This window comes from Canis lupus, chromosome 5 (assembly GCF_003254725.2).
Source record: "Canis lupus dingo isolate Sandy chromosome 5, ASM325472v2, whole genome shotgun sequence".
Taxonomy (NCBI): domain Eukaryota; kingdom Metazoa; phylum Chordata; class Mammalia; order Carnivora; family Canidae; genus Canis; species Canis lupus.
The window spans coordinates 47,930,901-47,955,664 of NC_064247.1; the positions used below are offsets into that span (position 1 = coordinate 47,930,901).

Genomic DNA, 24,764 nt, shown 5'->3' on the forward strand with positions numbered 1-24,764 from the left:
AAAAATTGCTGGTATGGATTGGTTCTTTGGATTTTTCAAGTCACTTAGGCAGAAACTGTTTTATCCAAAGTCAGGAAGACAGCCCTCCCTTTTCCTAGTGTATCAGGAATTGCAGTTAGTCCCATGGCCCTCAGAATGCTTTGGTGATCCACCACCACCTCCTGAAAACAGCAGGATAAAAAGGGCAGGGGATCCCTGGGTGGTTCAGTGGTTTGGCGCCTGCCTTTGGCCCAGGGCGTGATCCTGAAGTCCCAGGATCGAGTCCCACATCGGGCTCCCTGCATGGAGCCTGCTTCTCCCTCTGCCTGTGTCTCTGCTGTCTCTGCCTGTGTGTGTGTGTGTGTGTGTGTGTGTGTGTGTGTGTGTCTCGTGAATAAATGAATAAAATCTTGGGAAATAAAAGGGCAATGTGCTTGACTCACTCTTCAGAAGAGTTGAGAAGCCAAACTTCATTGTCAGGAGGCTGTATTCAGTGTAATGCTTCTTGCCTGGGAAGTCACTCAGTATGGGTGTTTCAGCGGCTGAGAAGCAAAAGTCAAGCTAGGGGACTACTTTCTTTCATATTAATATAAAGACTGACACACATATATATGTATTTTTTTTCTTCTTCAGATATAAACCCTCAGAAGAATTCATCAATGCATGCCGGGCATTGAGCCAACATCTGCCAGAAACTGGGGCCACCACCGAGCAGCTCTTGGTACTGTGATTTTTCATTGTCATGGAAGGATGTCCATACTGTTTAAGCTGTTAGTTCCAACCGGGTGACTCTGGTCCCCTGCCGAAGGCAGCAGTGTGGGTGTACCTGGAATCCCTTTCCTATGGATGCCCTCATTTGCCCAAACCCTGCTGCCTAGGTGATGTGTTATATTGGGAGAGGCATCTGATGCATCTGCACGAGGAAGCAGCCTGGTGCTCAGAGTCCTTATGGAGTGTCGTCAGGCATTGCCCCTGAGTGTCCAGCATATAACTATGTGTGGCTTAAAAACAAAACCAAACTGGGCACCTGGGTGGCTTAGTCGGTTAAGCGTCTGCTTTCAGCTCCGGGTCCTGGGATCCAGCCCCATGTCAGGCTCCCTGCTCGTGGAGAGCCTGATTCTCCCTCTCCCTCTACCCCTCTCTCCTGCTCGTGTGCTCTCTCTCTAATAAATAAATAAAATATTTTAAAAGACAAGCAAACCCCCAAACCAAAACATGTGCAGCTTAGGTTCAAAATCACCTCACAATTGGAGAGAACTATGGGCAGAGTGAAGAGCATGTGGAACGGGAACCGTGGGTTCTAGTCCCAGGACCGGTCTTTGTGAGACACTGAGCTCATCATTTCACTGCTCAGAGCTTGTTTCCTCATTAAAAAAATGAAGGTGGGTGGTGGGCAGTGTGTCTTCATTACCCTCAAGTCCCGGTCTTTAATTCTGTGGTCTTTACTGTTTTTCTTGAAGCAAACTTATGGGTCAAGAGACCAAGAGCAAGAAAATACAACTCTTGCTCCGTAACACTTTCGTGGTCCGCCTAAAATTAAACATGCAGCCATGAGGTTTTACGTTTACTCAAGAGATACTGGCACAAGCACACTTTCCCAAGTCATGAGAGCCAACTGGTAGGCCCCGACATGTAATAGCCTGTAAGCATTTTTAAAGCCCATTTTGTTCTCCTTCATAGAAAACAATTGATTCAGCCCAACCCATTTTGATTATTTTATCTTAGCTGATTTGGCAAACCATTGTTCCCAGATTGTTAAAAAACCAGTAGGTGATATGAATGTTGATCGAAACTCCTGTTACTTAATCTTAAATGAATTACAGAACTAAGCTGTACATTCCTTAATCTTAGGATCTTTCTCCAGATTCTCCTGAAGATTCCACAGAAAAAGGAGATATTCTGATATATAAAAAGTGCTTCAGCCACAAAAGATCCCAGTGTTTCTGCCTAGAAAAGTGATAGAGGAGGAGTGTCTAGCTGGCCCAGTTACTGGTAGAGCATGCAACTCGATCTCAGGGTCGTGAGTTCCAGTCCCACATTGGGCGTAGAGTTTACTTAAAAATAAAGTTAAAATTAAAAAGAAAAGTGATAAAGGATGTGCAAACCTGAAACCACACCCATATTAGGAACAAAGTATCCCCTACCCCCAACCCACTTTAGAAACAAAGCAGGTTATATAAGGACCTCAATCTGTAGAGCTGTGGAGGTTTAGGGACCCAGTCCTGTTTCATCTCCACTTTGTAGATGAGACAAGTAAGGTTCAAAAAGACTATATGACTTCCAGGGTCATACAGCTGAGCCAGGACTTAAGCCTGCCACATGGGTTTAGTGACTCAAAACCCAGTTCTTCCAGAATGAGTGTGGAATCACATCCCCATGGTTTCTTCTCCCATTTAGATAAATAACTTAAACATGTTCTACTTTAAACATGTAGGTCATGTAACACACAGAACTGATGTCATTCTCTCTGGAACTCTCCTCATTCATGGTTCCAAAGGAGCTCCAAACTGCAGATAGTGAGGTCTTGCCATGGGTAATGAAACCATTTTCTCTGAAGGTTCTAGCAAAGCTTAAAAGCCAAAAAATAATTCAAGCACAGCTGTTTGGGTTTTATTTCTAGCATAAATTGGGCATGTTGTTTATCTTAGCTTTCAGCATGAGTTTTTCCCATTAGTAAAATGTTGTGGCTTGCTAGTTATGCCTATTAAAAATGCAAAAAAGTCCTGATAGAGTCTGAGCTAAGGTCCACATGGGCCAGTTATATGTGCGCAAAAGACCGGACCTTGGTTTTATCCTGTGCAGACAGGGGTATGATCTAAACTTACAGTAGATTCACACTGTCACCTAGAAAAGTGCTTTGTCACTGGTTGTTGTTTGCTCTCCCAGGCCTCACACGGCGGGTTGGGGGTGGTGGTGGTCGGTAGCTGATCACATAGGTTCAAACCTCGCCCCCCCCAGCTCTGATCCCTCCAGCAGTGAATCACATGGAGTAAGAGGCAGCTGAGGGGATGGAAGTGGAAGCATCCACAGCTGACTTTTCCCAGTGGAAAGTAACAGCCCCGCCAGGGCACCCCAGGCCAGCTGACCTCCTGGAATTGAAATCTGTTGCTTTTCAGAGGCAGAGTTTGAACACCATCCGTCAAGAGTGGTTCCGTGTCTCCAGCCGGAAGTCGTCTAGCCCTGCCGTGGTGGCTGCCTACCTCCGTGGGGTCCAGCCCCACTCCCCACACTTCCTAAAGCTGCTGGTGAACTTGGCTGATGGCAACGGGAACACGGCCCTTCACTACAGCGTGTCCCACTCCAACTTCTCTGTCGTGAGGCTGCTGCTGGAGACAGGTCAGAAATGGTTGCAGCTGCTCAGTCTGGCTCCCTTCTCCAAGGGCAATTTTGGTACCCGCTTCCTTCCAGCATGGAGATTCTTCACTGGCCTGTGTTCCTCCTGTATTCTAGGAACGGACTAGACCACCGTGCCTTTGTTATGTCACTTATCCTTGACAACACTCTTGTGATGTAGGTGTTACTATCCTCGTGTTGCCGTGTGGGACATTACTAAGCCTAGGGGCGACGGTGCGGACTGAAGGCGTGTCCAGGCCCAACGTCATCTGAGTTTAGGAAGGTTGCATGAGGAATACCTAGGAGGGTACCTATAAGAGATACAAAACCCCAAATGATCTCCACGGATGAGGTCCTCTGCTAAACGCTTGGCATATGAGATCTCATTTAATCCTCATAACTCCTGTTAATAGGGATAATCATCCCTGTTTTATAGATGACGTAAGCGATGCTCCGAAAAGTCAAGAGACTTTTGCATGATTCTGAGATCACACAATGACCCAGTGTGTTGCTGGGGTTTATTTACAGTTGATACCATTGGTTTGTTCTTCCTATTCCTGGCATCCAGAAATTGGAGCACATGCTAGATCTGTAACCCTTAGGAGGCCAGAGGAGGAGTTTAAACGGGCATCAGTAAGTCTGAATTCCAGATCCAACAGCTTTCCTCCACCTTGGATCTTTTTTTCCTTTTTTAATATTTCATTTATTTATTCATGGGAGACACAGAGAGAGGTAGAGACACAGGTTCCGTCCATGCAGGGAGCCCGATGTGGGACTCGATCCCGGGTCTCCAGGATCACAACCTGGGCTGAAGGCAGCGCTAAACCGCTGAGCCACCTGGGCTGCCCCCAACTTGGATCTTATCCACCCTCGCTTAAATGCCTCCTATGGCTTTCCCTTGCTCTACAAATGAAAGGCAGCTTCCTCAGCCTGGCCTTCAAAAATCCCAGTTGGCCTCGCCCCTGCCTGCATTTGCTACCAAGCCACCACCATACATCCTCCTTCCGTCCACTCCAGTCCACTCCAGTCCACTCCTTCCGTCCACTCAAGTCCACTCCCACACACCAAGCTCATTCCCTCCTTGGGACTTTTCTATATGAACCCTTTTTCCTGAAACCCTTCTCATGCCTGGCATCTTCTCATCATTCCAGTTCTCCAAAATTCCCTTAAGCAGGCCTGAGGCTTTTTACCTGAATGGAAAGGCGATGTATCTAACAGCCTAAAATTCTTTCTGCTTTCCACATCATCAGAGGAAGATAAAGTCACAACTCTAACATCAAGCCAATTTCAGTTCTTTATGGATTCACAGACACCACAAAAGGGGTAGCTCAATTGAGAAAGGCACAAAATTAAATGGAACATATCTCTGTGTTCTGTTCATGAAGAATCCAAAGACTGGAAATACAGAACCTCATCTTTAAGTAGCCCAGATGTTCAGCCTGTTAGAAGTTCTCCAAGTGGGCCAGGCCAGGCCAGAGAACAGACAACCTAAGCTTTGGTTGTTACACGTTTCTGTTGACTGAGAATCAGTTTGGTTCTCATCAACCCTAAAGTGACCTGGAAGCTTTCTGTTTAAAATATTGATAGAGCTAAATAGCCAAAAGCATCAAGTATGAAGGGGAGCGGGAGAATGGACCGAAGGTACCATTCCTTTCCTTCACTGTAGAAGGGTTGTTGAGAAAGGCATATGGGTCACACTCTGAAACCTAGGCTCCCTTCCCACGCAATTGGGAAGCATCCAGAAAGCACATTACAAACCGTAAGGGGCTACACAGAAGTGACTCATCATTACTGAGTATAGAGCCAGTGGGTACACCTCCACCACCGTAGTCTTTTGTGAACCATTGTTTTTTTTGCCAGAACGCCACTGCGGAGGAGAAAGCTCGTGGAACTGGAGCATGCTCAGTCAAGAGCTGGCTCACTCACTCCCTGGTGGCTGCTCAGAAGCATCTGCTGTGAAAGCCCTGGGTCCTCCACCCCTTCTCTGAGCCCTGGGGAGGATTCCAGTCCTTACTACTGAGTTATAAGTCACGTTTCTGAAGAGAGTAGAGAGAACTGTAACCTGAAGATTGTTTACACATCTTAAAAGCAAACATAAAATAGTCATGAGGTAAAAATAAAAGTCAGTAACAAGGAAATACAGATATTCCCCTCTTCATCAGGGCAGAGCTGTGAGGCAATGTATGGAGTTCTATTCAGCTTTCATAGCCTAGCCGCTCATGACTGTGGTTAGAGTGATTTTTTTTTTTTTTTTGTATCCACTGGCATGCCGGCATCACAGTGGTAGACTTCTAAAAAATTGTTTGAGGTGAGTTGGAGGGAATGTCAAACCAATAATGTTTTTTTTTTTTTGTACCCAAGAACAGAACTTCTGTGTAGCCCAGACATTTTTTCATAAACCAGATTTGTTACAATGAATACCTAAGTCTTCATGAGCCAGTAGCAAGGATATAAAAACAAGAATACTATTCTGGACAATAATAGTGAAACAGTTAATGCTTACTGAGTGTTTACTATGTGCTAGGTACAGTTCTAAGTGCTTTCAATATATTAACTCATTAAATTTCACAGTAACCCCCTATTATTATTCCCATTTTACAGAAGAAATGCCAAGAAAGGCTAAATGACTTGATCTCCTGAGATAGTATTTTTTATTGTCCAAAAGCAATAGATACATTTTTCAGTTAAGCAAGAGGACGGGAAAGATTTTGTTTTCCATGTGGTACTGCCTGTAAGAGGTGAGATTGTTTATACAGCAGATAATGGGCTGATTATCTCCTATGTCGCCTTTGGTGGAGAGGGATATGAATGCATATCCCCAGAGTTACAAAGGTATTTCTTGAGTTCTCAACTAATCCTTCATTTTAAAAATATGCTACTTTTCATTCTACTGTGCAGTGTATATTCTTAATTGCTTTAATATAAAAATGCATGAAGGCTCTTTTTCCTCCCTCTGGTTTTTAAATGAGATGGTTATTCCTGGAAGATTTCCTGTGTTTATCCTGTGGCATTTGTCCTGCCCCTGGTACACTGCCAAACATATCTCTAGGCCTTTGGGAAAGACCTGAATATGTAGCCATCAGCTTAAGAGTTACACACAACATAGAGTAAAACCTATAATGCACAGCTGTAGGTGATGTGTGGTCAGGTGAATGATGGGCTCTAGAGCCAGACAGACCTGAGACCTGGTCTCATTTCACCTGCACTTGGGTGGCTTATGAAGCTTCACTGACCTTCAGTGTCCAGGACATGGCTTTATGAAATAGTCACGATCACTGTACCCCTTGGTCATCTCTGACTCTACGACCATGAACTCTTCTTGCTGGGTAGTCTCAGAAAACTTGTAAAGAAAACTAGCCACTTTTTAAAGTCTGCTAAAAATGTCAACATAACCACCACTGGGAAAAGACTGCTCTGTACCTGGCCTTTTACCCAGCAGGGAGGGCCCTGTTGATCAGGCTAAAGTAGACTCTCACTTCTGCTCCCTTGGGAGCTGTTCCAGGGCCCACTGCTCCTCTTGCAGGTGTCTGCAATGTTGACCATCAGAACAAAGCTGGCTATACTGCCGTGATGATAACTCCCTTGGCTTCTGCAGAGACTGACGAAGACATGGCTGTCGTCTGGAAACTCTTAAGAGAAGGAAATGTGAACATCCAAGCTACTCAGGTAGGGTGTGTGAACGTGATCCCCTCTTTAATAAATATGGGTACCTCTCAGTTTTATTCTGCCAATGGGGTGAGAAATTCCACATAGATTCATGTAGATTTAGCCCAAGAAGGCTGAGCCCTCCAAAAGGCATCTGTCCAAAGCCTGTATGTTTGGTTTCCTCAAAAATTTCTGACATCCAGACAGGCTAGGACAGAGGTCCGTGAGCTTGTCATCTATGTCCTGGTCTGCAACTGGGCAAAGTCCATCTGGATCTGACTTCTTGAAAGAAGTGCTCCCATAGTTAGCACTATAGTTAGCAGGAGTTAACTCCCACAGTTAGCAGGAGATGGCATGGAAAGGCTGAAAAGCATTTGCTAGTGGTTGTGAAGGAAGTCCCTGCAGGTGACCCACCTCAATCATGAATTAGAAAACAGTTCAGAGGGTTGGCATGTCTCTGCTCAGCTTCTGGGCCCCCCTACGTGACAGCACAGAGTAGGGGTATGGTGCTTAGCCAGTAGGGCTTTGAGTTAGAGAAGGCTCCATATGGAACAGAGGGAACTCCTCAAAAGACCACATACCCATCTTTGACCAATATGAGAACAAGAGAGTGCATGCAACTCTCCTTTCCCCCCTAGAGTGATGAGAGATATAGCCTGTCAAGAAATGTGAAGGGCCTGAGATTGTACTCTACCTTAATGCTAACAAATTAGAATATACTAGTGTCATTCATGGATGCTGTACAAGACATGAAACTCCTGTCCCAGAGACAAAGGATAGTACATTATTCACAGCAAGAAGAGGAGCCACAGCGTTGATATTTACACCAGTTCCCTGAGCCCCAATTCCTAATTCCCATAGGGCAGTGTGAGGAGGGTCAGATCCCTGTGCACAAAGTGGATTATATTACTGGAGAGGAACCCAGGGCACAGGGAACCTGAATCTTTTATACTGGATATATCTGCCCTCTGTTTGGAAGAAGACACTATCTCTGTTTCTCTTCCAAGGCTGTTCACTGTACAAGCATCTTTAAAAAAACTATCTAAAGTATCGTAGGATTTCACTCGTGTAGAATTTAAGAAACTAAACAGAGGAGCATAGGGGAAGGGAGGGAAAATAAAACAAGATGAAATCAGAGAGGGAGACAAACCAAAAGAGACTCTTCTTCATAGGAAACAAACTGAGGGTCGCTGGAGGGGGAGGGGGAGGGGATAGGGTAACTGGGTGATGGACATTAAAAAGGGCACGTGATATAATGAGCACTGGGTATTATATAAGACTGATGAATCACTGACCTCTACTTCTGAAACTAATAATATGCTGTATGTGAATTAATTGCATCTAAATAAATTTTTAGGGATGCCTGGGTGGCTCAGCGGTTTAGTGCCTGCCCTCGGCCCAGGGCACAATCCTGGAATCCCAGGATCAAGTCGCACATCAGGCTCCCTGCATGGAGCCTGCTTCTCCCTCTGCCTGTGTCTCTGTCTCTCTCTCTGTCTCTCATGAATAAATAAATAAAATTTTAAAAATAAATAAATAAATACATAATTTTTTTTAAAAGTCCATCTAGAACAAGGCAGATAGTGCCTCACTCATTCACTCACTCTGAGACCCAAAAAAGGGGCTCCCAACAATATATTTTACTCCCTGTCCACCCCCCACAAAGTGACCACAGATAGCCTACTCAGTCACTTTGCACACTTCATCTTTTTTTTTTTTAAGATTTTATTTATTTATGCATGAGCGACATAGAGAGAGAGAGAGAGAGGCAGAGACATAGGCAGAGGGAGAAGCAGGCTTCATGCAGGGAGCCCGATGTGGGACTCGATCCCAGGATTCCAGGATCACACCCTGGGCTAAAGGTGGTGCTAAACCCCTGAGCCACCAGGGCTGCCCTGCACACTTCATCTAATGGCAATCTTATTGATGGCAGGAAACAGACGTTTGTAGATCACTTCTGTTTTTCAAAGTATTTTCACCTAGAGCTCCTACACCATCAGATTTAATAAAGCTGTTTTCATTTTAAATGTTAATTTTTTTTCTAAATTGGCCCTCTTGCAAGAAAGGATGCTCACCAAAATCAAAATTAGTGCCTTTCAGTGCCCCTGCCTTTTTTTTCAATATGCCCACCCCTCATGCAGCAGAAGGAGAGGGAAAGAATCTCAAGCAGGCTCCACGCTCAGTGCAGAGCCTGATGCAGGGCTTGGTCTCACAACCCTGAGATCATGACCTGAGCTGAAATCAAGAGTTGGATGCTTAACGGACTAAGCCACCCAGGCGCCCCATTCCTGTGACTTTTTTTTTTTTTTTAATAAAAGACAAACTGATGTTCTAGGAAGGTAAGGTTGAGGTTGCTAAAGGAGGCGGTGGGAATTCATAGCTGCCTCTGCAACCTTCATCTACCCCCAGGGCTTTTACATAAGAGGAGAGCAGTAGGTATCAGGTAAATAAGATTGAGTTGGGAGGCTGGGAGTCTCCCAGGCTAAGCAGTTTATTTCTTTTTGTATCTCCAGGATCAGCACAGCACCTGGCATGCAGCACTCTGTAAATAGCATTGAATTAGACTGTATTGAATTGCACCAGGAGGGAGGTGAGGAAGACAGGGGAAGTCAGACAGAGGGGCAGATGAACATAGGTCATCTGGCTTTAATACCACTTGGAAAGTGGGGTCTCAATTGAACTCTCATGGTCTGGTTAGTCCAGTAGAGGAAGAACCATTATTTCAGGGCTGAATAAAAGCAATCCAAAAGGCAAACAGGCTTCTCTGGAAAGATCTGTCTAGGTTCCAGAGAAATAGAGAACCAGGACACCTAAGAATACATTCCCACATACCGAGTATTTGTCATACATGATCTCTCGTGCTCATAGCAATTAGGGCTAACGCATGCACAGCACTGGAGTCTCACAGCAACCCCAGAAGGCAGGTAACATTGCTAAGCATCCCCATTTTCCCAGATCAGGAAAAGTCATCGAGAGGTTAATTTGTCCAGATTCACATAGATAATAAGCAGCACAGCCAGGATTTTCCTGATTGCAAACTCCCTTTCTTTTTTCTAAGCCCCAGCATTCTGGGCAGGGAAGCATAATCCATCAGTGACTGCAGATTGGCCCTTAATCAGTGAACAAACACATCAGCAACCATGTCCTCAGCACTTTTTACATGTAAGACACGGTGCTCAGAGCCACATGGGAGCTGAAAGGACAGAAAACAGAGTTGTTGCCTCATTCTCACAGCCTTAAAAAAAACCCTGAGCTGCCTGGAACCCAGGAGAACCAGGAGGGCAAAATCTAATCAAGCTGTGTAAGAGAGCCATGTATATAAAAGGAAAATCTATGAGAAGTAATGGCCAATTTATAATCAGAAAAATGGTTACCACATACTTTTATATTTACATCCTTTATTTCACTTGATTCCCACAAAAGTCCTGTGAGGTGCATGGGCCAGATCATTTTTATAATAATTTTTAAGAAAAGAGAAAAACCAAGATTCGAGGAATACAAGTGACATGACCAGAGTCACACACTAGGAGAACAGCAGAACCAGGGCTTGGACTCCCTTTCTGACCCCAAGCCATTGCCACATGTGCTAATGACTACTGGCATGGCAAAAATGGTCAATGGTGGGGCACCTGGCTGGCTCAGTCTGAAGAGTATGAGACTCTTGGTCTCAGGTTTGTAAATTTGAGTCCCAAGCTCGGAGTAGACCTTACTTAAATAAAATAAAATTTTTTTTAAATGTCGGGGGCGCCTGGGTGGCTCAGTTGGTTAAGCATCTGTCTTTCACTCATGTCATGTGTGATCCCAGAGTCCTGGGATCAAGCCTCGTGTGGGGGTCCCCGTTCAGTGAGGAGTCTGCTTCTCCCTCTCCGGTTGCCCCTCCCCTCACTCATGCATGCTCTATCTTAAATAAGTAAATTTAATTAATTAATTAAATAACTTAGAAAAAAATTTCAATGGCTATGGATTAGAAATGACCATAGGACCATGCAAGCAGAGATCTTGTCAAGACAAAGAAAGTTCTGGATATCACTAAACTGAAAACACCAGGAGTGTTCTGAGCAGACCAAGGCTTCCTGGAGGAAGTTAGTTAGGCTGGGCAGACAGTTGGAAGCCATGGTGCAGAAGCATTCAATCTTTTGTTTACTCTCTCTCATTCCACATTTACCAGCATGTACTCAGTGCCAGGCACTGGGAGACAGAGATGAAATGAAAAAGACAGTCCCTGCCATCAAAACTTTCACAGTCCATAAGAAAGAGAGAGATTGGGCAGCCCAGGTGGCTCAGTGATTTAGTGCCGCCTTCAGCCCAGGGCGTGATCCTGGGGATCTGGGATCAAGTCCCACGTCGGGCTCCCTGCCTGGAGGCTGCTTCTCCCTCTGCCTGTGTCTCTGCCTCTCTCTGTGTCTCTCATAAATAAATAAATAAAATCCTTAAAGAAAGAGAGAGAGAGCTCGACAGGTTGCAATACCAAGTGGTAAGCTCTGTGTTACCGATCACGTGCCTGAGGGGTTAGCAGCGGGCTTGAGAGAGGATGTGTGGCATTTGACTAGCGTTTGGGAAGGGCAGAAGTTTGCTGGGTAGAGAAGGATGCATCCAACCCCAGCAGCAGAAGGAGATTCAGATCAACGTCATTTTCTGGAAAAGTCTTTGCCCCAGTCTGCCCAGGCTGGAGAGGGGATGCTCACCACGCCCCTGTGCTCTGTGCGGCAGGGAGGCCAGACTGCGCTGATGCTGGGAGTCAGCCACGACAGGGAGGACATGGTCCAGGCGCTGCTGAGCTGCCAGGCAGATGTCAACGTGCAGGACCACGAGGGATCGTCGGCCCTCATGCTGGCCTGTCGCCATGGCAACGCCGACATGGTGCGGCTGCTCCTGGCACACCCGGCCTGCGACAGCAGCCTGACTGACAAGGTGAGACTTGCAGGCCATTAACAAGTAGGTGTTTCACTTCCCTTCTTGAAAAGTGGCTGGCCAGCCAGCAGAATTCAAGCGACAGAAGTGACCTCATAAAGCTGTTGTGGGATTTAAATGACATGTTCCATGGTAAATGCCAGGAGACCTGGGGCTGGAAAACTCCAAGCCCTAACCTTTCATACCATTCTGAAGGGAATGCACCCAGGCCTGGCCTTGGCCCTGAACCGCCTCTGGTCACAGCAATAACTGCATGTGGGCTTTGGAGCAGCAGCTTGGACAAGGAAGCTCTGCTGCCCATGGGGACTCCTTCATCCATGAGGGAACCGAGTACAAACTATTTCCACATTCTGTCCATGACCCACTTTACGGGATGGCCCATTTCATCAAGCCAGCCTGCTCAAAGTTGCATTTCCAGACGCGTGCTTCTTAAGTAAGCCTCTTTGTCAGCTGATGGTGATGATGATGACGAGGATGATGGTGATGATGGTTACGGTGATGACAGTCATGATGGTGGCCGGCATGTACCCAGTGCTTGCTCAGTGCTAGGCACTGTACTGAGCATTGACTGCGGATCATGTCATTACAGCCCCACAACAACTTCATGCGGTTGTCTCTGTTGATGCCACCCATTTGCTTTAAGGTAACAGTCACTGAATAATTATGTAACACACCCTAAATCACACAGCTGGTGCAAGCCAGCTCCATCAGGCTCTTTAGAGTACTCTCAGGAGCCAGGCCCTTTCCATGCATTAGTTCACTAATCCTCTCGATAATCTAGTGATGGAGACACTTCCATCCCCATTTTTACATAAGGAAACGGAAGCCTGGGGAGTTTACATAGCTACCATAAGGTCACAAGCCGCTGGTTCTTGGAGCAAGGATTCAAGCCCAGGCCTGACTTCAGGGTCCTTAACATTAGTTGGCACTCCAGACTTCTCTACACTTTCTTAACATCCATAGTCTGAAGGGAAAAAAGACCTGGAGAGAGAAAGAGTCCCTTCCCTGCCCAAGGAAAGACCTTCTCACTGGGCCACATCTGAACCACCTAAGATTGTCCCATCATTGCTTCAGGCAGCACTGATGTGTGGGTCTCTCACCACAACCAGGCAGCACGCACCCTGGACCACTGTCTTCAGTTTCCTTGAGCCCCAACTCTGCCCAAATCCATTTCTGAGATAAGAGCACAGACCCTCTGGAAATGCATGTGGGAATAGTGGTGGGTTGCTGGAAATAAGAACCTCCTGTTCCAAACATATGGTCAGACAAAGGATCTGTGTTCCTGAACTCCCTACAGGGTTGCCCTGGGGCAGAAAGAGGCAGCCCCCCCCCCCCCCCGCCTCCCTGCTGCTTTTCTGGAACAGGCCCAGAGTCCTCCTAGGAGTGACTGTTGCCCTGAGAAAGCCTGAAAGGGCAGGCCTGGGGGACAGGGGGTGTGAACTTTAGAAATCACTTATTAGCTGGGATACCCAGGTAGTGAGTCTGAGAGCATTTCCTGGATACCTCTGTCCAGGTCTGTAGCAGGTAAGAGATAGTGCATGACTGTTTTCAGGAGCTACAGGGCTCTGTTGTCAGCTGGACAAATGGAGCAATTGCTAGAAGCATGGACTTGAAACACTCGTGAGTTGGAAACTGGGTTTAGTAACTGTGGTTCAGACAGGTCACCTAACCACTCTTAGCCTTTGTGGAGGGGAGGCAGGGCTGCTGCTAACCATCCTGCAATAAAGAATTATAGGCAATCTGGCCCAATACATTCATAAACTGAGGAACCCCGGCCTGGGTGAGTGCTGAAGGCCAGGCAGGATTAGACCACTGTCTCAGTCAGCACTGGGAAGAGCTAGACCAGGGCTGAGACCCAGGGCAGGGCTGGAATCCCAGGAGGGAGGAACAGGACAGCTACCTACATGGTGGCGGAAGCCCATCATAGCAGACAGGGGATCAGGGGACGCCCAGCACCACAGGGGCGCCCAGGGTGTCAGCAGCAGGCCACCCCAATTGTGGCCCACTCACCTGCTGCCTGCTTGGGTTGGGGCTGACTCAGGATTCACACCCCAGTTTCCCAAAGGGAACTTGGGTGGAACATGTCACAGGGACAATGAACTGCTGACAGGCCTTACCAAGCACCAAGTCCTGTTCCTCCAGCCTTAACCCTGGTCACCATATCATTCCAGTGTGCACCTTGCCTATGGAGACTCAGATGCAGGTTTGAATGACCTGATAATTTCTTTGGAAAACTCAGAGAGAATTCATGTCCTAAACTCGGTTTTTCTCAACCTACCAGTACTTAAAGGTTGATGTAAATGTGGAACCCCCAGAACCATCAGCAAGGCACTTTCTCTAGGCTTAGAAGGTAATCTGAGAAGCTGGTCACCCAGCCTCTTGGGGGCTGCCTGAGAGACGAGGAAGAGGAGGTGATGAAGACTGGGTTCTGGGGCTCACACTTTGAAGGCCTCCAAAGTACCCATCACATTGAAAGCTTCCTAAGGCAGAGACTATACCTTGCACATTGGTCATTGAAAGACAACCCCACTACCACACACACACACACACACACACACACGTGTGTGTGCTGCCTACCTGAGCCCTTCCCACTTCTTCAGGCCTTCAGTGTTCCCCAGCCACGACTTGCCAGGTGGGTTTCCCACTGGAGCTGCACACCATCACCTTGTTCCCAGGGCTCTGGCAGAGGCATTTGAGGGATATACCTTTCCCGAGTGGTCTCTCTGGCCACACTTTCTGAATGGAATGGGGCCCCCTACTCTCCAGGTCTGCAGGTTAGAAGCCCACAGATGCAGGCTGTCATCTCCAGATGTGCCCTGCTCAAAGGTGCATGTGTCCCCTGGGGCTGGTCCATGGCTCTGTCCCATAATCATAGTAATCACAACATCGTCGAGTTCACCTCGAGCCTCAGAGTTGACAAAGGGCAGCAATGGAAACCAGAGTCCAGGGGATAGGCCTACAAAAACCCAGCCCCCTCTCTTCAATCGAAACTATGCAGGCTGCTTCTAGAAGGCTCCTCTCCTTAAGACCTTTGCTTTATTCCACCCTGGCCCAACCTGGAGAATACTCCTTAGGAGTTAGTTCCTTTGCTCAGAATCTTCATGAACTTGAAATGAGTACCTCTTTGTTATCATCCTGCATTCCCTCTTTCAACAATGCTTGCTGGGTGCCGACCAAGGGACAGGCAGTGGGCCAGGTGCTGGGATGTTATTGCTGGGCTGGCAGCCACAGGCCAGATCTAGCGTCTGACCTCATGGAGACCGAAATTTATCAATAGCTCCACAGACACCAATTTATAAATGCTGGTGAAAGGAAGATACAATCATGAGGCGTTTTCAGGGAAAGAAGCTCTTATGTTTTGTGAAGCCCATGCATATCCTTTGGGGTCCTGCTGAAACACCATTTCCTTCCTTTGCTTTCCCAACCCCAACACACACACACACACACACACACACACACACACACACACACACACACAAATACCATCCTCTCCCTTGAGCTCAGTCTGTTCCTCTTCTGGCTTCTTTGGCTCTTTGCCATGCATTACAGTGATTTATAAGCATGTGGAGCCCCGATGGCAGCTGGACTCCATCCTGATGAAGACTGAAGAGCTTTCAGCTGAGTGTGAACACCTCCCACCTGCTTCTGTGGATTTTCACATTTTAGGAAGTAATTCCACTTATACACAATAGGGCAGAGAACAATTCAATGGGGACTTGGGTGCCCCCCAGCATATTAAATCCATGAATATTTATGAAGCAGAATATAAAAATACTAACTGGGCTACATAAAGGTCACAGATAGCCTCATATTGGGCTTTCACCTCCAAATGAGTAACCAAAAAAAAAAAAAAAAGTGGTTTGGAGCTGTGGGATTTCAGAATTCGAGAATGAAATTGAAAAGACCATGGCTGCCATCACAGGGCACAGTGTCTGCTGCAGCGAGTTGGCCTTCCCCCTCACTCTTTGTAGAGAATGGCCTGTGTTGTTGGCTGGGAGGTCCTCTGAACACTGCTTCTTTAGGCCATGGGCCTGGCAGCTCCCTGCACTGCTGCAGCACTGTAAAAAGCACGGTGGTATCCTGCATCAGGTGTAAAAATGCGCATGTCCTTCTGTGCCCTAAACCCACTTCTAAGAGTTAGTCCTCAGGAAATAACTAGAAATGGGGAAGTGCTTTCTGTACTAAATCTATGATGATGAAGGCCTGGAAACAATGTAAGTCTCCAAGAGAAGAGAAAATTCAGTAAGTTATGGAATATTACACAGCCAATAAGAAAAATTATATGTTATGACAACTGTGTAAGAACAGGGAAAAAATCTTCTAGTGTGCCATGGTACATGAAAAATAAAAGCAGATTCACAATTGATATATACTATCATTCCTCTTTTTATTTTTATTTTTTAAATTTTTATCTATTTATGATAGTCACACAGAGAGAGAGAGAGGCAGAGACACAGGCAGAGGGAGAAGCAGGCTCCATGCATCGGGAGCCCGACGTGGGATTCGATCCCGGGTCTCCAGGATCGCGCCCTGGGCCAAAGGCAGGCGCCAAACCGCTGCACCACCCAGGGATCCCCCTCATTCCTCTTTTTAAAAACCAACAACAGATTTGCTCAAGAGAAAACACTAGAGGGAAACATACCAAAAGGCTAACTTTCGTTAAGGTCTGGGTAATGGAAAAATGGAAGAGTTATTCTTTTTCTTGTTTTCCAATTAAAAAACAATTAAAAACCATGTGGGAAAAACCAACCAACCAACCATGTGACACTTCTTTATTTCCATCGGTACAGATTTCCCAGAAGTGAATGTTGTTTCCATGGAAGGCGACCCATTTTTCATGATCCTCGTGCCATTCCAATTTCCACCTCTCCTAGGGTTTCTAGATGCTTGGAATAGTCGTCGATGCCCCATGCCCGCCCTGTACGTCCAACTCACCCTTCTCTGTGGCTGGAAGCAGACAGAATAAAATTTGTTTCTCTTTTTCTTTCTTCCCTGCAGGCTGGCCGAACAGCTCTGTCCATCGTTCTGAAATCACCCGCCCATGTGGAAATCGCAGGGCTTCTGCGGGCCCACGCAGAGCAGGGCAGGTCCCTGGGGCCCTAGGGGCTAAGGAAAAACTGGCAGCTGGAGACAAAAGGCTCCTTCTCTGCACTCCTTAGCCCTTGGAGAGGGCATGGGTCACAGCCAGAGGGCCACCCTTCAAGAAAAGAAACGATGTCAAATATGCACATACATTCCTGTTATATAATTCTGCTCATTAGAACGCTTTGTAGTTTTTGCCTTAGGCCAAACCCCAAACTACGCAGGCTACAGAGCAGGGTATAAGGTGCAGAGTGCATCCGTGTTGTCTAAAAATCCCAAACATCTTCAGCCTTGAATTCCTTATGACTCTATCCTTTGTAGCACCATGTAGCGAGCACACAGGCAGGAGCACATTAGCAAAGCAATACTTTTTACGTGGAATTTTAAAGTGCACCGTCTTTTTGTTTTGTAATCAGTTACATGAATATGTCCCATTGAATATGCATGTCTAGAGAGGATTGGGCGGGGGGGTGGGGGGAGGTGGATTGAAGCAGCCACCCAGGCAATCATCCTCTAGAGGACCCTAGGAGAATCACCACACAGCTGAAACTGAACAAACCACATCTGGGGCCTCTGTTTAGCTGGGGCTGACAGAGAAATCTTAAAATTCAGGTAAAGTAGGAAGACCATATTGGCATCAATGCCAGATACACAGTCTTGGTCATTCCTGAGTCATTAAGTGGCTCCAATTTGTGCCAGGGAAATTGGAATTAATCAGGAAATCCAATCCAGTAAAGCACACCAAGTGTATTTAGGCAGAGTCTCGTTATATCAGCTATTCTGAATCTATGAAAGAAATAAGCGGGAGCGAGCATCCTCTTGGGGATAGGTTGTTGTCATCCAGAAGCCACCACATTTCCTCTGTAGCCATATGTATGGCCTCATGGGAATCCTGGCTTCTTTCCCCTCAGCACCCTTGAGTGAGCTCTGAGCCCCCATGATGCTCTGAGGTTCCTGGTTGCAGAACCTGCCAACCTGGATGGCAGCTGGAGTGTGGGAGCTGGGCAGGGCAATGGCCCCCCTGGGCTGACTGCTCTCTCTGCCGGACAGTTCTTTCTTAAACTTCCATAATCCAAGGGGCCCACATGTACATGGCTTTTATTCAGTAACTCACACAAGCCTATCTATGAATTTGTTCTTAAAGTCTCTTATGCAAAAAATTCTCTTTATATAAAAAGAAAAGGCATCAAAGTTTAGGGAGCCTTGCATTGGAAACTCAAAAGCTTGAGTTCTCATTTTGACTCCTTTGCCAATTTGCTTTGATGCCTCTTAGGTGAGTCACGAAATCTCCGTGGGCCCTGGTTTCATCATCTTTAAGAAAGGAAATCATTATACAACCTACCTTCTGCAGGTGTTGTACAAGGAACAGCTGATAGAGATTTTGCAATCCAGTTTGTAACTCATAAAGACTGTCTGCAGAAACGGCGCAGCAAACTTCTGTACACTGTTGGGATTCACGAGAGTCTCAAAAGTCCCAGAGCAGGACCCTGACATGTGATGGTGTTGCTCAGAGGTAGAGAGAGTGGAACAAATAATAAGCAAAAAGTACTTTAAATGGTTTAGTTTGACCTCAAAGCACATTTTAAGAGCAAAAACCCACCTTAAAAAAATGTTCTAGCCCCGTGCTTCTCAAACTTTGATATGCGTACAATCACCTATAGATCTTGTTAGAACGCAGTAGGTCAGAGGGGAAAAGACCTGAGAGTCTACATTTCTAACCAGTTCTCAGGGGATGCTGATGTTCTTGGGCCACACCGTGCTTGGAGTAGCAAGGCTCTGGCCTGGCCTGACTGTTTATATATTAAAATGCTGCCTCTCAGTCTTTTGTCTGAAGTTGTTTCTTTGCATTTCTGTAGTCTTGGTTCTTGGAATTTGCATTGTGGGTCATATTCCCTATTGTAGTTCTGCAGACAGCAGTAGGGGGCCCGGGTCCTATGTTGCCAATTTAGAGTCTATTTTTGCATCTCATGTTAGGGTGGCAACTTCATTTGGGTCACATTATCTTTTAATGATTTCATTTGAGTCTAGCTATCAAAAACAGCTTATTTACCAGAGAAGACAAGCTGGTTTGCCTAGGATTTGAGGCCACTGAGTCACTCTCAAAAAGGCTTTTTCAATCCTTTCTCAGATTTTCAGTACGTTTCTTTTCATCTTGACTTAGGAATGAGAACACATGATCTCCTTATAACCATTCCATTCCATGGGAATGTCTGAGCCCAGAACATGGTGAGATTGAACAAGCATAGCCTGTTGCCCTGTCATTGTCTCTCAGCTCCAGTATTCATTCAACCAACAGCTATTGAAACTAGCCAGGTGCCTGACACTATTCCTGGTACTTTTATTTCTGTATTTATTTAGTTCAGTCATTTCAACTTTATTATTTTTTTTTAAGATTTTATTCATTCATTTGAGAAAGAGAGAGGGAGAGGGAGGAGTGGGAGATGGAGCAGAGGGAGAAGAGAACAAGTAGGCTCCACACTGAGTGCAGAGCCCAATGTAGGGTTTGATCCCATGACCCCGAATCATGACCTGAGCCAAAACCAAGAGTCAGAGGCTTAACAGACTAAGCCATCCGGAGCCCTTCAACTTAGTTATCTTTTTGTTATTGAAGTATGAGTGACATACAATGTTTTATTAGTTTCAGGTATACAGTATATTAATTCTATACATTACTCAGTGTTCACCACAGTAAGTATAGTCACCATATGACATTATTACAATATTACTGACTATATTCCCTATGCTATATTTTCCATCTCTGTGACTTACTTATTTTTCACTCTAAGTTTGTACCTCTTAATCCCCTTATCTGTTTTGTCCATCCCTCCTTAATATCATTCATCATCAGGGGAATGCCAGTCAAAGCCACAATGAGATATCAACTCACACCAGCCAACATGGTTAGTATCAAAAAGACAAGTGTTGACAAGTATATGGAGAAAAGGGAACCCTCAGGCTCTGTTGGTAAGAATGTAAATTGGTGCAGCCATGGTGGAAAGAGTATGCAGGATCCTCAGAAAGTTAAAAATAGAAATACTATATGATCCAGTAATTCCACTACTAGGTATTTTCCCAAAGAAAACAAAAACAGGGCAGCCCCAGTGGCTCAGCGGTTTAGTGCCACTTTCAGCCCAGGGCCTGATCATGGAGACCCGGGATCGAGTCCCACGTCAGGCTCCCAGCATGGAGCCTGTTTCTCCCTCTGCCTGTGTCTCTGCCTCTCTCTGTGTCTCTCATGAATAAATAAATAAAATCTTTTTTAAAAACAAAACAAAAACAAAAACATTAACTCAAAAACAAATATGCACTGGCAGTGGCTTTAGTCACAACTAGAAAAACAGTGTTTAAGGTTACCATGATCCCAAACCCAGGCTTACCAAAAAGTTAAGCCAAGACACCACTGATTAATACATTTGTCAAGTGCCTGACAGCATGGCCTCCAGGCAACATAAATCAGGCTTACTGGGGAAGATCCTAAGCTCAGACTTGGAGAAAGGCCCACAGATATCTTAGCTTCCCTCACTGCCCTTCGTGGAGCTTACAAACTGCTTTTGGAAGACAGGATATATGTGCCAATAGCAAGGAATAAGACCAGGCAATATAGTTCATTCCATAAATATTTCTCCTTTTTTATATATTTTTTATTTTAGTGGGAGAGGGACAGAGAGAGAGAGAGGTTTTTAAAAAATATTTTATTTATTCATGAGAGACACAGAGAGGCAGAGACACAGGCAGAGGGAGAAATAGGCTCCCTTTGAGAATCCCGATGCGGGACTCAATCCCCGGACCCCAGGGTCATGCCCAGAGCCGAAGGCAGCGTTCAACCGCTGAACCACCCAGGCTGAGAGAGAGAGAGAGAGAGAGAGAGAGAGAGATCTTAAGCAGGCTCCACGCCCAGCACAGAGCCTGACTTAGAGCTCTATCTTACAACCCTAAAATCACAACCTGAGCTGAAATCAAGAGTTGGATGTTTAACCGACTGAGCCATCCACATGCCCCTTTCCATAAATATTTCTAGAGTGCCCACTGTGTGCAGGCACTGGGTCCACATTAGATACCACAGTTTCGGCTTCTACTTTACCATCTGCTTAGGAAAACAGAATAGTGAGAAGGGAGCCCGTAAGGCTACAGGGGTACCATTAGGGGTACCAGCGTGGGTCTTGGGAATTCAAGAAAGGCTTTCTAAAGGAAAAGGTATCTGACCTGAAAACTTAAAGATTAGTGGATGTTTGCAAAAAAAAAAAGGGGGGGGGGAGAGAAGTGAGAGGTGAGGAGAGTCAAGAGTGTGCCAGGCAGAGAGCAGGATTGCCAAGGCTGAAAGATGGGACAGCAGGCATTTGGACGCCTTCCCTTGGTTCAGTAGGACTTCCATGTAGAGTGTGAGTGAGATGCTGGGATCAAAGGTAGATTCAGAAGAGATGAGACTGACAATACACAGGACAGATAATAAAGAGCCTAAAGAGGTTTTGTTCTGGGATGCCTGGGTGACTAAGCGGTTTGGCACCTGCCTTCAGCCTGGGGTGTGATCCTGGAGTCCGGGATGGAGTCCCTCGTCAGGCTCCCTATGTGGAGCCTGCTTCTCCCTCTGCCTATGTCTGTGTCTCTCATGAATAAATAAAAATCCTAAAAAAAGGGCAGCCCCGGTGGCGCAGCGGTTTAGCCCTGCCTACAGCCCGGGGTGTGATCCTAGAGACCCAGGATCGAGTCCCGCGTCGGGCTCCCTGCATGGAACCTGCTTCTCCCTCTGCCTGTGTCTTGGCCTCTCAGTCTCTCTCTCTCTCTCTGAATAAATAAATTAAAAATCTTTAAAAAAAAAAAAAAAAAAGGGATCCCTGGGTGGCGCAGCAGTTTAGTGCCTGCCTTTGGCCCAGGGCACGATCCTGGAGACCCGGGATCGAATCCCACGTCGGGCTCCCGGTGCATGGAGCCTGCTTCTCCCTCTGCCTGTATCTCTGCCTCTCTCTCTCTCTGTGTGACTATCATAAATAAATAAAAATTTAAAAAAAAAAGAGGTTTTGTTCCAAAGGCCGGCGAGCTAATGAGAAACAGATGGACAACCAAGAGATTGATTCATCTAACCCTCATTTAACACAGATTTACCAGGTATCTACTGTCACCCAAGTACTGTGCTTAGGGCTGGGGACATAGAGGTAAGCAAGTTAGCTACAGAACTGAGTTCTGCAGGAAAGAAAGACAAGCCAGTCATTCTGGTCCAGGATGATGTGTGTGGCAACTGGGAAAGTACGAGGTGCTATGGGGACACATGGGTGGGAGGAGACAGACATAGGCTGACAACTGCGCCATAGGATGAGTAATGGGCATCTGAATCGTGCTGTGGAGACTGCCTCTGCCAGAGCAAGTCAGGGAAGCCTCGCAGAGAAGGGGGCTTTTCTGTTAAGCCATAAGGACATGTAGGAGTTTGCCCAGTCATGCTGGATAGAACAGCAGCCATAAAGATATAGTGGATGAAAGAGCATGGCCTGTCTGCACAATGGAGAGAATTCTAGAATCACTCCAGTTTGGGTTACACTGTGGAGGAACCCAGACAGGAGGAGATTTGAGAAGGTCTGTAGACACATCTCACTTGTGTGTTTGAGATTAGGAATTTCAACTTGGGCCTGTAGCTTGCGGGGGAATCACAGATTCCTTTACTCTCTTCAGAAAAATGTATGTATGTGCAGATTTTGCATTTAAGTTCAGGGGTTCAGAAGTCAGCAGTTAAAAACTTAGTGGTATAGGTAGTGGGGAGAGAATGAACACAGGGTGGGCTGGAGGGAGATTAGAGGCAAGAAGATCAGTTAGAAGGTTCTTGGTAGACGCTGGGTATGAAGCTGTGAAGGCCAAGTCCATGATGACATCAGTGGGGAGAAAGAATAGGGCCCTATGGGAAAGGCATCAGGAGTGGGAATGTGCTAAGATGTCCTGACCAACTGGATGGTAGACAGGGGTCAAAAATGAGTGACAGGAAAATGGTGGTACCATCGTCCCCAATATCCACCCTTCCCTTCCTCCTTAGTAATACAATCTTCAACTTGTAGCTGGACACATCATCACCGAGAATACTCTAACTCCCAGCCTCCCTTATAGTTTGATGTGGTCACGTAACGAAGTCCTGGCTAATGAGATGTGAACGAAGTGATGTGTGTACACTCTGGCTTCTGTATTTAAAGGGAATACACTTCCCCCTTCCTACTGGTAGGACTGTAGTAGTTACCCATCTTGATCCATACATATAAGGCCAATGCCCTAGGGATCATAGAATAGCAAGTCAGGGGAGCCTGGGTGGCTCAGTTGGTTAAGTGCCTACCTTTGTCTCAGGTCATGAGCCCGGTCCCGGGATTGAGTCCTACATCAGGCCCCCTCCTCAGCAGGGAATCTGTTTCTCTCTCTCTCTCCCCACTGCTCATGCTCTCTCTCACACACTCTCTCTCTCAAATAAATAAATAGAATCTTAAAAAAAAAAAAAAAGTAGCAAGCCAGAAAGAGCTTATACCCCTGACACCACCATCAGATCTGCTCTGGACTATATATTCCCCATTTATATGTGAGCATGAAATAATTCTTTTACTTGCTTAAGCCATTGTACATTTGGATCTCTGTTGCAGTAGGAATTAGACAAATGTACTCAGCATCCCACGACAGGCTCAAGGGTTTTTTTTTTTTCAAAGATTTTATTTATTTATTCATGAGAGACACAGAGAGAGAGAGAGGCAGAGACACAGGCAGAGGGAAAAGCAGGCTCCATGCAGGGAGCCCGATGTGGGACTCGATCACGGGACTCCAGTATCACACTCTGGGCCGAAGGCAGGCACTAAGCCGCTGAGCCACCCAGGGATTCCCCAGGCTCAAGGGTCTAATGCTATGGGTAGTGGATTTTAAGGATGGAAAAGCCTAGGAAGGCTTTTAGAATGGTTACATATAATGTATATCTCTTTGCGGTCCAGGCTCCTATTCCATGCCCACAGTGAAATCATCCCGCCCACAGAGCCTTGCAGAAGGTGAGGTCTGGTGTCACCCTGGCAGATACCTGAACACAGACTGTATCACAAGGCAGCTAGTCCTTAAATGACATAATGCCTGTGAACTGGCCTGGCATGGAAATATGGGCAGGACTAGTGAATTTTCTGAGAAATTTGAATAAAGAAACATGTAGAGTTTCAGGTGGGAGCAGTGGGTTATGGTTAGGGAGTAACAAGAGAGATTGGCCATGAGGGGGAATAAGGCATACGGAGAGAGAATCTGCAAGCACAGAGGATAGATAACAGGTTGAAAGTATGAGCAACCAGGAGCTATGGGCTGAGAAAAGATGGAGAACGAAGAGAAGGGACAGTCTATTGGGTACACACCTATGGACTGCCTGCCAGGCCCTCCTTTCCTAGGGCGCCCCCCTTCCCCACCCCATTGGGCACCCACATAACTGTGGCAGGAACTGCTGTGTCCCTACAAGAAAACCTGGGCTGGGCTCTGGCCATTGAAGGATGGATCCTGGGACCTGGGCCAATCAGGACTTCCTGGGATTTCGGAAGTGGGCTTTAGGAGATTCAGTCTCCTGGGTGTCTAGGTTATAATCTGTAGATCTCTGAAGCTACTAGTGGCCAGGTTCAGCCCTGTGGATTGAAGAGCAAAAGTGACTCTTGAGCTAGAAAGATTGAAGCAGACTTCCTGGCTTCACCAGAGCAACCCCTGCTCCTTCCCAAAGACCCCAGTAGATTCACCCTTCAATGCCATAACCACCCTACTTGTTTTCTTTACCCCATCAGCTCTCTGGCCTCCGGAACATGGTATCTGACCTATCGCAGGTGTTGAATCCCAAC

General features: G+C 46.3%; 1 protein-coding gene across 8 annotated transcripts in view; it reads left to right on the forward strand.

The window, feature by feature from the left end:
- KANK4 (KN motif and ankyrin repeat domains 4) overlaps positions 1 to 18,769 on the forward strand; it is a 68,025-nt gene extending 49,256 nt beyond the window's left edge. For 7 of the 8 annotated variants that reach the window (XM_049110347.1, XM_049110345.1, XM_049110349.1 and 4 more), the window contains 5 exons: positions 613 to 700; positions 3,096 to 3,315; positions 6,836 to 6,978; positions 11,668 to 11,868; positions 16,867 to 18,769. In XM_049110347.1, the coding sequence (XP_048966304.1) occupies positions 613 to 700; positions 3,096 to 3,315; positions 6,836 to 6,978; positions 11,668 to 11,868; positions 16,867 to 16,971 (757 nt within the window). In that variant the 3' untranslated portion in view covers positions 16,972 to 18,769. Of the gene's footprint in view, positions 1 to 612; positions 701 to 3,095; positions 3,946 to 6,835; positions 6,979 to 11,667; positions 11,869 to 16,866 lie in introns of those variants that run through there. The other variant, XR_007410816.1, reaches the window with a different exon arrangement.
- Positions 18,770 to 24,764: the final 5,995 nt, after the last annotated feature.